The sequence below is a fragment of the Diadema setosum genome, chromosome 19 (genome assembly GCF_964275005.1).
Source record: "Diadema setosum chromosome 19, eeDiaSeto1, whole genome shotgun sequence".
Classification (NCBI taxonomy): domain Eukaryota; kingdom Metazoa; phylum Echinodermata; class Echinoidea; order Diadematoida; family Diadematidae; genus Diadema; species Diadema setosum.
This window is the reverse complement of record NC_092703.1, coordinates 34043375-34055591: the sequence shown is the minus strand read 5'-3', so window position 1 is coordinate 34055591 and position 12217 is coordinate 34043375. Positions and strand designations below refer to the sequence as shown.

Genomic DNA, 12217 nt, shown 5'->3' with positions numbered 1-12217 from the left:
AATAAACTTTGGTAAAAAAAAAAAATTGGAAATTGATGCATCTAAATGAGATGTGTTTCAGCTGAGCGACTAGTCTTCTACAGAAGTTATATAAGCAGTCGATAAATTCTACCTGTAATGGCTGAAGCTAGACCAGACAACAGAAACTGTGACCACTCTCGCACAAACTTGCGAACAAAACCCAGCAGGGGATTCTTCTTCAGACTGAATGCCTGAGAGAGGGCGCTTGACCAATGCGCCACTCGCATTGTGCTTTGAGAAGATGCTGTCAATTTAAGTACCAATGTGCCCTGCCTTACACCTTCTACAATGCTCACGTCATCTAAACACAAGACAAAACAAAACACACACAAAAACACTTATTTTCCTTTCATTCACTACTTTTTGGCACATTCTTTCTTAGAGCAAAATATTGACATCCCAACTCTATAAACAGTCACTTTTTCATACTCAACTTTTCCTGTACACTTAAAATTCTTGCTATACATGTACATTTTGTCTCTCTTCATACACAGCCACATTCTACATGTCTTTCTTACAATGTACATACTTTCTGTCATATACACTTCAGAATTCTTTCATATATAGATATTACTTTCTAAAATCTCTCTCTCTATAGTGCTATCATCTCTTTGATACATAAAATGTCTTGTTCTTCTTGCATTCATACATGAGGTGGTTCAGCCAACACTTTTGCCACAATCGAGACCGAGAATCCAGTAGGGCCTATACATTACAGCGAAGGGTTTGTAGCATACAATTCACAGTGACAGAGATGGAAAATCAAATCCATTAATATGCACCTGTAAGTATGTATCTGCATTTCTATAAGTCCACACATTTTCATGTGTTTGAATATTCCATTTATCTTATTTCTCAAGATACAGTTTCTTCTACAGTTTGCTCAAGACAAATTATATCGTAGACAGTATTTCATGCCATATCATCAATTTTTTTCACAAACATTCAAAAGAAATTCTAATTCCCATGTGTAATGGTTGTACGTAAAAAGATGCATGAATTGCAGCATAAGAGCTATCTTTAATAGTCATGTTGATAAGATAACTAAGGTGAGGGTGTGTATCTACATGGGGAGGCCATGTCATTTGACTTAGTGATATTCAAAAGGTTGTAACCTTTTTCTATCACTTTCTCCATTTTGCTCAAACCTTCACTGTTCTCATTTTTGTGTCACTGTAATCATGGAACAAACAACAACAAAAAATGTTCGGGATTAGAATCATCACTGTGGATCTGCAAAAGCTGTCATAACAATGACAAACCCAAAGCTATAATGTATGCTTAAACCACAACAACCACCATGCTCCTCCTGTACAAAAAGCTAACTGGTTAAGCTGGAGCTCTGCTTAAAGGAACAATGTGCAGGTGGTCTTCCAAAGCCCATAATCCACAATCAGAGTCATGCTAAGTGTGACAACGCTTGCTCGATATCTTGTCGGATTCGACTACTGCCCACAACCCGTTCATCACAAGACGGACATTGACAGATTTTCACAAGCTTTTTGCTCTCATCTGATAATGGTCAAGCATGGTCAGGTCCTGTCCACCTCCATACGACATTTTCTCAGGATACAGCTCTATCTTATCTACATGCACATAACTATCTATCTAACACTTCTGTTCTCCTTTCCCCGTATCTCCTCCCCTACAAGGTACCACATGTCATACACCCTAGTGGCGTGTATCAATGAAGCACCCCTCTCTTACTTTTCATCACTACTTTTCTCCAAAATTTCTGTCCGTCACTGCCTACGTCTGTCTATGCCAGTCTGTAACTAGAATGACTCCACATACACACCAACCATCGACATTACATGACCACCAATCTACAGACAGCCTCACTCTTACACATTCCACAAATAACTTTGGCAACTTGATAGTTTGGATTGATGTACAGAGCAGCGCTGCACCTCAGTCCACCAGATACGATCGATTCCTCCACTCTCTACGCACCTGTTATCATTTCTGATTATGTTAAATCCACCAATTCCTCTCCCGCCAGATCAAAGCTGTTCTCATGTTTCAGGGTCTTCAAAGAGTTGTGTACAGTATTTGGTACCCACACATACCCCAGAAGGCTCTACACTTCCACAGCCCATGCTTTATGTCCCACCTCCAACACCCTAACAACGCCATCCCTAACATCCTAATGCCCCATCCTTAACATCTTCACTCCCCATTCATAAATCTTCATTCCCTACCCCAACATCCTAGCTCCCCACCCCCAACATCCTAACTCCCTAACCCTACCATTCTAATTCCCTATCCCTGCCATATTCACACCTCAACTCCATCAGTTTCAGTCCTTAACCCTAATATCCTTGCTATCTGCCCCTTACAACCCAACGTTCCACCTCCAGATCTTCACTACCCAATATTATGTAACTGCCACCATTCATCAATCAAACCAGGGATATTCCATAGAGCAATCAGGGAGACATTTGTGTGTTACACGCATCTCAGTGTGGGCAAAATGAGTCTCAAATCAGGAAGATTGTTAAATTTTGTTATCTAGACATGAAGAGATATTTGAGTTTTCAGGCAGTCTCCTGTACAATTAGGGAGAGTTGGCAGCTCTGCATATCTTCATTTCCTGACCATAACATCCTCAACTTCTACACCTGATATTCTCGCTTTTCAGTCCTTAAACCTCCACACCTCCAACATCCTCAGTCCCATCCCGAACATCCTAACTCCCCACCCCTAACACCCTCACACCCCACCTCCAACATCCCCGTTCCCTACCCTACATTTTAAGTCCCCATCCTCTACATTCTCAATCCCCATCCGTAACAACCTAACTCCCACCCTTAATATCTTCACACCTCCAACCACATCCTTAACTCCCCACCCCTAACACTCCAACATCCTCATTCCCTACCTTAACTTCCTAACTCCCCACCCTTAATATCTCCACACCTGACCATCCACATCCTCACACCCCCAACTCCAACATCCTCATTCCCTACCCCTGGCATCCTTACTCTCTACCTCTTACACCATCACACCTCACCTCCAACATCTCCACTACCCATCTGTAACGTCTTCACTTGCTAACCCTAACATTCTCACTCCCAATCCATAATGTCCTCACACGAACAGCAGCAGGACAGCATCCACAGAGACTATCTCTCCAGTAATCTCACCTATTTGTCTCCAACATAAATGCTGGCATACATTTCTCTCACAGAAGCAACTGCCCCGCCCCCTCTGAATTCTGCCAAGATATCTTCACAGATGTTACCCCTTTTTGGCTTCAACATACATTGGTTTGATCTAGCAAGTCCTCTTGATCTTGTCTCTTTACTCTCCTACAGTCCTCTCTAGTTTCAGTCTTTTCAATTACAATTTTGGAGTAAAAAAGACATCACACTCCTGCATTTCTTTCAAAATTAGTAGCACAACCGGCACATTGCAAAAATACTTTCTTTTGAATGGACACTTTTTTTCCCTCCTAAGTATTCAAGCATTCCTAAAGGCAAAATGACCAAAGCTCCATAATTTCAAGGGCATAGTCTTGTGTTGTATCCTTTGGTGAGCATCCACAACCAAAAATAAATAAATTGTTCATCGTTTGGTCTTTTGTTATCTGCAAGATATGCCTTCTCCTCATAGATTTGAAAGAAGTAGAAGGTGTGGAATCACATCCATCCCCCTTGAAGGGGAACGGGTGGGGACTCAACGCCCATCCAACACCAGAAGAGAAACATATTCAGATTATTAGAAACATATAAAATCTGCAAACAGCACAAACTTCTGACTGCAAAGTTTTGACACCACTGTTACTTCCTGAGCAGGTGTATGAGCAGAAGAGATGAACATTCATGCATCACTCAGGGATGCCAACCGTGTAAATGGCACTGCAGCATTTTGATGGCTGAAAAAGTGGTACTTTTGGTGGAAAAAAAAACAGTATTTTTACCTTTCCTGCAATAGACACGTGTAGTGATGGAATTTTGGAAAAACAGTATTTTCCATGAAACTTGCAGCATTTTGGGTAAAAAGAAAACAGTACGAAATACTGCAAAAAGTATTAAACAGTTTGCCTCTGTGATCAGTGATCTCTCTCAAGCTCTGAATAAAAATCCAAGCAGAGATCAGAGCAGGCTTACAAGTCTACACGGTGTCCTGATACTTAATGAGGTGTTATGTTTGCATCCTCCTCACTTTGCATGCAGCAGAGTTAGGAATGAATCCTGTCACTCTGAGGAATAGTCTCAGGTTTATATATCAGTCACTTTTTGCTGTGTTGAGCCTGCTGGTGAATGCAGTGGATTTCACTTGCAAAGACAGTGGTAAAGTGAGGAGACTGCAGCAACCACAGTGAGGCAAAAACAACCTCTGGAATCTTTACAGATGACATCCTTGAAATGTCATTTGGGATGGTTTGGTGTATCTCACACCAACAAGTAAGAAGTAACTCACAAAGTCACCGGTGCACCCAGACATATGCAGCATACAAGAAAGAAGATTTTACACAGTGAATATTTTTAGATATATACACTATATGTGTAAGTATTGAATTCTCTCTTTCTACATCTCTCTCTCTCTCTCTCTCTCTCTTTTCTCTCTATCTGAAAATCAAGTGGCATAAGGGAGAATGATGATGTTGAAATAATTCAAACAGTTCATGATGTAATCTGAGGAAACCTGAACAATGTGGTATTTCTTGTACATGACAAATGCATTCTGTCATTTACGCTGACATTAGTGTGAATGACTAAAATGTGTTCGGTCATTCACACCGACATTAGTGTGAATGACTAAAATGTGTTCTGTCTTTCACACTGACGTCAGTGCGAATGACTAAAATGAATTCTCTCATTCACACTGACATCAGTGTGAATGACTAAAATGCATTCTGTCATTCACACTGACATCAGTGTGAATGACTATAATGCATTCGGTCATTCACACTGACATCAGTGTGAATGACTACAGTGCAATCTGTCATTCAAACTGACATCAGTGTGAAGGACTAAAATGCATTCTGTCATTCACACTGACATCAGTGTAATGCCTAAATGTCTTCACTTTGACATCTCCCAGAAGGGCCAGGGATTTTGCTAAAATCTTGATATCCACGCAGGATGCCATCAACCCAGTGAAAAACATTGATACTAACATTTTGATGACTTGTCCCTTACTTCATTTTGCCACAGTGTGACACAAACACTATCACCTTAAAACATTTACCAAAGACCTTAGAAGTAGACATGCCATTCAAGATACTCAAGAAATGAAGACATCAGTATGAGAGTGAGAGTGAGAAAGCGAGAGAGAGAGAGAGAGAGAGAAGCTAAAAGGGGAACGATACAGAAATGTACTTGCAGTCTCTATGTTCAAAAAATCAGTGAGGATGCAGCGTCATTCAATAGCTACGTTTTGAGAGAAATGGTGAAATGGGAGAGGACAATTTGAGAGAGATCAGCTCAGGCGGTGAGGAGCGGAGGCACTGGAGGAGGCGGAGGGGAGGCTGAGCTGACAGCAGAGGACGGATGGCTCTCCCCTCAACAAGTCTGGCAGCGAAATGTAGCGTGGGTTTCAGGAGGTGGAGGAGCTCACGGTGGGGCGAGGGAGCCCTTCAGTGTATGGCAGTGTGTGGTCCTATCTGGACAGTGTAGGCTCCTACCAGTAACAGGGTCTGCAGTGGATGCAAGATGGAGAATAGGCACTAGATTGAAGCATCTTAAAGGCAAAACATAGTTCTGGTACGCCTGCAAAATTGTCAAATTTTGCTCCAAAATGTAAACGTATGCCTAAGAAATGTGTGGAATAACGCTGTAATAACAAGATATTCATTGAGCAATGATGAAAATGCGAAATACTAACCCAAAAGGTTCACATCTCAGAACTTGCCTGATCGGGGTCAGGCTAACTCGGACTTGGGAACAACTCGGCCTCGCTTTGACGGCGGGGTCGAGTTGTCCCTCTAGATTGTACAGTGTTGTGCTATGGGAGCTCTTCGTGTTCTGGCTGGTCGCAATTGTGGGCCGAGTTGATACAATGCACACATCACAGAACCTCTTTGGCACACATACAAAATTAATGTGCGCCTAGGTACATGTATACAATAAGGCAATCACGAACTGCGTGTAAATTGTCTGAACTAGGGCCAAGTTGTCCCTGAGACCGAGTTCACCTAGATCCTTCTCCAATGAAAGTCTGTATACCGACTTTTACTTTTGATCTCAAAATACTCCAAAACAACTCATCTTCCCGGCAAATTGCGTCAGCCAGGTAAGTTTCTTGGTAGCCTCTTTCGATAGATTGCAAGCAAATATGTAATGGTGCAAGACGGGTTCTCAAACCCTTACCAAAACTATGTTTTCACTTCTATAGCAATCTATTAGGCTGGCATATCCATCCTTCTCTTGACTGTATAAAACATCAAGACATTGGAATGCACTTTCCCCTAGACCAAGCATAACCCATACGTTTCCATACACTGTCCTTCATTAATCATATCAGTACATGCCATCAAAAGAATCCTGGTTCAAAAAATTATGTGCGGGCGTATCCACGTAATCTCAAGAAACGTAGTAGAAAAAATTATTATAAAGTACATGGCAGGTAGTTAGATATTCCTTTGGCTAAATAGGTGATGTTGAGCATATCATAAGTCAACACAAGTAAACATGCATTAGCATAGTACTGTAAAACGAGGAATGTTCGCATGTATTTTAATTTCACGAATTTCGTGAGCGCCAAGATCGCGAAATTAAATTGCACACAAAAGATCTTGTCTACACTGTACGCATTGAAGGCCAGTGGTGATTCACGAAAATTTCATGCCGCGAATATATAATGTTTTTCAGTATAGGTTCTTTCTGATAGACTCACGTCTGTGTATGGATCTGGAACAGTAGAAATGGTGAGAACGTTCCTCCCAGATCTGGGTGTGTAGGACAGCACAAAGTTGCTTCCCTGAGAAAAAAATAAATGGATAGATCATTGGAGAGGAGCAGGTGCATGCTTCTAAAAGTTCTTCAGGTAAAACGTTGTCCAGTATTCAAAACCTGGGTACAAAGGTCACCCAAGGGAGATAGACTAGTAATCTTCATGGGGCAGGTGATCTTTGTACACAGGTTCATTGACATGCAAAATTCTATGAAGGCAAAGAAAATTGGTGGCCTTTGTTGATTGGTAGCATTTAAAGACAGGTGGTCACTACAGCATGTTCTACTGCACCATTCACAACATCTATAGTTATTGTACCTCAACTATCCAGAGGATCTTTATTCTTTTCTGATAATTTTTGCAGCTCTCTGCAATGTAGAACCATTCTCATTGGGCTTGGAAACATGCACAGTTAGGATGAAGGTTGCTTTGCAACTTTACCAAATTCCACAGAAACCTGCATGAAAACTTGCAAATCAGAGTGCAAAGTTTCTAACTTTGTGCAAAACTTTTGAAATGACAATGCACAAATCAAAATAATCAAAAAATTTCTCATGCAATTTCCCTATCTGCTCTTCATTTTAATGCCATGTGTTGAATGAGTAAACTCGATATGCATGGTTCCTCCACATACTTTCCAATTCTTTCGTTTTTTCTCTTTTTTTAAAGCTAACTTTGGGAGTTTTGGGAGAAATGAGGACATGCAGTGCAAAACTGTGCAAGTTTTGATGTCTCAATATTTTGTAATGAGTAATGAGTATGGTCCTTATTTCAAGCTTCTAATAATGTCTGTAGGTCTCATACTAATAGGCATATTCACTTTTCAGTAAGGGTTAGGTCCGGGGAAAAAAAAAACCAACATCTATTTATGCAGTCTACCTGAGTGAGTTGAGGTAGATATCTTCCGTTGAGAAGGACCTGTTTGATGTAGCTAGATCCAGACAGCTTGCAGCTAATGGTCCACCCGGGACCCAGGGTGGCATGGGCAAGAAAGAGCAGCATTCCGTGACCTGCAAGACCAGGATAAAGTAAATTTCAGGCATGTATAGTAAATAATATAATCCTTTCAATAGTAAATACTATATTAACTTCAACACTAAACAGTACAGCGTATGTTTCTTGAAATATAAACCTTGCAGTAAAGCAAATAGTTTATTCATTTCAGTTGTAAGCTGTAACTTTCTTAAAGGGATGGTATAATTTGGGTTGAGATGGGAATTCAGGTTTTAATTCTTTGTGAGATAATTAGAAACTACTTACAGGAAGTATCAAAGAGCATACAATTCTAAGAGGAATTAAAAGTTTATTTGATAAAAATCGGTTTTGAAATGGCTAGGATATCTAAAACATAGCAAAACAAAGTGGTCCTAATAACAGGTGGGTCCGTCTTTTAGTAGGATCTCTTTGTATTTGCATATCTCAGCCATTTCAAAACAGATTTTCATCGGATAAACATTGAATTCCTCTTAGAATTGTATGTTTTATAATGTTTCATATATGTGATTTCTAATTATCACACAAAGAGTTAAAACCCAAATTCCTGTCTCAACCAAAACTATACAATCTATTTAAAATACAACACTTACTGTAGAGTAGATAGTACACTGTATGTCCATTTCACTAGTAATTTTAATCTTCCACCGAATCTTAATGCTTGGTTTGATCCTTTTTAAACAAAACCCCACACGCACCAAAAATCTAAAAAATCCACACACACCAAAAATCACTACAGGTTAATCAAATAACATTAAATCATTGGTTTAAAAAAGGAAAAGCTTAACTGAACGCAAAATGGTTCACAAACATGCAGGGAATATACCCCTACATTTGATACAGGTGAGTCTGTTAAGAGGTTGTCATGGTAACCTATCATTGCATCCAATCAGCTCTGATTATGTATGTCCGTTACCTTGGTAACAGTAGTAGCTGTTGGAGTCGAAGGATATGAGAGCAACATGCTCCGTGGCCTCCCTCAGCCGATAGCAGTGCAGAGGGAAGACCGACTTGAGAAGTCGTGCAGTGCCGAACAAAAACTGGCTCGCCGTCGCTTCCAGTTCGCAGCAGAGTCTGCGGAAAGAATCATCTAAGTTATGACGACTTGCGGACAAATCTTTGGCAGAAACTTTATCAAGCCTTGTCATGAAGTGAGCAGATAAACAGTTGAAAGTTGTGCTTTGGCCTGTAAAACAGATAGTAGTAGCTTTTCATCAAAGGTTGCAGTACAGGTAGTCATAACTAAATGCCATCTAGAGTTTAGAGTTCAGGCACTAGAGTTTAGAGTTCAGGCACTAGAGGTTTGTGTGATAGAGTTCAAGCTACACACTTCTATTGGCATGATATGATGTAGCAGACTCAGCTATATCCTCTGCACCCTTGCGTAGTGAAACTAATCAACTCATCAGCTCACATTAATTCATAGTAATGTCGCCCCATCCCAAGTCTGTTCCCAACATTGCCAGGCCCCCAGTATTACACATAGGGTAAGAGGAATAGAAAGGGTAAAATACTGTAAAACCGAAATTTTTGAGCAAGCATATCTTTTACTCGGTTGGATAAGAATGAATATAGACAGAAAACTCTCAGCAGCTGAGCTAGGGATGATCATACAATGGAAGTAATGGCTTCTACCAACTATTAGCAATCTGTGGACAAGCTTTCATCCACTCCTGTGGACTTCTTAAGCCAAATGATCACACCATTTCTCTGTAATTGCTGTGTGCTTGTCTTCTGATTGTTGGTCCGAAGATCGCTGACAAAGTGTAGCCTGAATCCCAATCAAGTGTCGGGTTCACTCTCTTTATCCAGATTAACTCTTTCACCTTTGTGAACCAGAGGTTCCTTTCAAAAGTCTAGTATTGTGACATCATTCCATTCAGTGTTGTGTCCTGTGTTAGGGGTGTGTTCAACTAAAGCCCATTTGGATGGGTTGATTAATCTAAGGGCTCTTTTGTGCTCCTTCAGCCATTCATCTCAGGTCCTGCCTGTATCCTCAACATGATACTAGTAGTTGGGACAACCTGAGTAGGTCTCCAGTCTGTCCTTTGTTCTGTAGGTTCTTTGTCTTTTGGGTGAATAAACCTGCTTTGCAGTGTGTTGGGACTCCTAAACGCATCACTAAGCAACCATTAGTATTCCCATCAGGAGTCCCAACACACTGAAAAGCCCATTTATTCACCCAGAAGACAGAGGACCTATAGAACAAAGTACAGACAGGAGACCTGCTCGGATTGTCCCAACTGCTGTGTTGGGGAAACAGACAGAACCCCAAGTGATCATTTAAAGGAAGACAAAAGAGCCCTTAGATTCAACAACCCATTCTATTAAGGTTCAGATGAACATGCCCTCTACATAGGACACAACATTAGATGGGACGATGCCACAATACTAGCCTTTGAAAGGAACTTTTGCTCAAGAAAGGTGAAAGAGTCCAATATGGATTAAGAGAATTAACCCCACAATTAACCCCACACTACACAGGAATTCAGACTACACTCTGTCACTGATTTTCTGTTCAGCGATAAGAAGATAAGCAGACAGCAAATTTAATATCTTATCTACCCCAGCACAGTTTCCCATTCTGGCACAGTGGAAAAGGTAAGGGTTAGGGTCAAGCTCACCTCTGGACATGTGCATGAAGGATATCCTGCACACTGCGGTGGTTGAGCTGAAGGGCGTACCCCAGCGCCGAGGCACCGTCCCTCGCTGTCACCATCCAGTTAGCACCAAATTCCAGCAGCAGACGAACCACATCCTTGTGGCCTTTCCGGCAGGCCTGGGGACGAGAAGGGAAATGAATTGAACATTACCATGTGCGTGAAACTAGGAGTGAATAAGTTAAAATCTGTGTAGAAAAATCAAAATCACCCCTCCCCTACAACACCTGATCTGGTCCTGTTATGACAAGAAAGAGGCCTTACATTTAAGTGTGTAAAGTATATAGATATAAGTATATAGATAAAGATACAGATATCAAAATGCTGGAGACCAAGATTTCAAATTTCAGTCATCACAGTACAAAACTGCAACACTTCACTGCAACCCTCTCCCCCCCCCCCCCCTAAAAAAAAAGGAACAACAACAGCCTAGGCTACTTCAAAAACTTAGTGCTAGATTTTGAATTGTTTATATTAAAATTCAGTTTCTCCAAGAATACAAAACAAAGCTATGATAGAAAAAAAGTATTGAATAAACTTTCAGTACAGACCAACTTACAGAGCACAACATAAAGTTTGCAAGCAAAACATTTTGCAAATGGACTTGTGAGACGATTTCACAAGTAGTTGAATCCACAATCAAAAACCACAAAAATGGAGAGTACTCTAAAAGAGACCCTTTTCATGAAGCAAAATTAAGTCTTCCCACATTTTTCACGATACACTTTGCATTTGTGTAATACAGGACTTGAGGAGGCATTTCCCAAACATCAGTTGGTTTGCACATTGTGGGACATTAAAACCACAGCAAGATATATGACATTATATATGTCAGTAAATACCCACAAATCAACAATAGATTAAACATTAATGTAAATCCCCTTGTTTTCTCATTCATAATTGAGTATGTAAGTACAGCTACTGTAGGTATTTATGTTTGTATATGTGGGTATGTATGTATGTTTGTATTAATGTATGTATATGTGTGTGTATGTATGTGTGTAAGCTTGTTTGTCTGTTTGTATGATTATATGCATAATGTCTATTAAATCATATTTCATATTTTCAACCAACATACCTGCATGAGAGCCGATTCTCCAGCTGGTGTTGTTGTGTTGATGTAGGCACCTGCCTCCAGCAGTATACCCACAGTAGATGTCAAGCCCTTGATGGGACATAGCAAATGAAAGAAATCTTTTTCTCATAATTCTATACCATGGCAACACCATACCACAGTGCACTTCCATTATAGCAAACATTGTAATAACAAAATTTCAGATACAACAAAGTAGAACTCATGATGCAAAATCGTCATCTAGATATCTTCATACTTTTTTGTTCAGATATCATCTCGATACAATGAAAGAATATCCAAACTCTCGATATAACAAAAGAAAACTGTCGGTCCTGAGGGCTTTGTTATAATGGGAGTCACCTGTATATTGGGTACAAATTGTTTGTTTTGATATATAGGAAACTAACAGTGACATTAAATGCAGAGAGAGAGAGGGAAAAGTTACACACATGTACAGTAAAGGAGCATATTCATATTTTCTGTCCTATTTAATCTTTTGACTTAGATCTATGAATTTTATAACATAATGTTTGTTTTATGTTATAAGTGCTGTCTGGGGCAAATTATT

The 12217-nt window shown here is 40.2% G+C and overlaps 1 protein-coding gene across 1 annotated transcript in view; it reads right to left on the bottom strand.

The window, feature by feature from the left end:
* Positions 1-5540: 5540 nt before the first annotated feature.
* LOC140242684 (uncharacterized) overlaps positions 5541-12217 on the bottom strand; it is a 30057-nt gene continuing 23380 nt past the window's right edge. Inside the window, exons 9-14 of the mRNA XM_072322444.1 lie at positions 11653-11739; positions 10539-10693; positions 8831-8988; positions 7801-7931; positions 6865-6948; positions 5541-5665 (exon numbers count right to left, since the gene is read on the bottom strand). Of these exons, the coding sequence (XP_072178545.1) occupies positions 5606-5665; positions 6865-6948; positions 7801-7931; positions 8831-8988; positions 10539-10693; positions 11653-11739 (675 nt within the window). The 3' untranslated portion in view covers positions 5541-5605. The remainder of the gene's footprint in view (positions 5666-6864; positions 6949-7800; positions 7932-8830; positions 8989-10538; positions 10694-11652; positions 11740-12217) is intronic.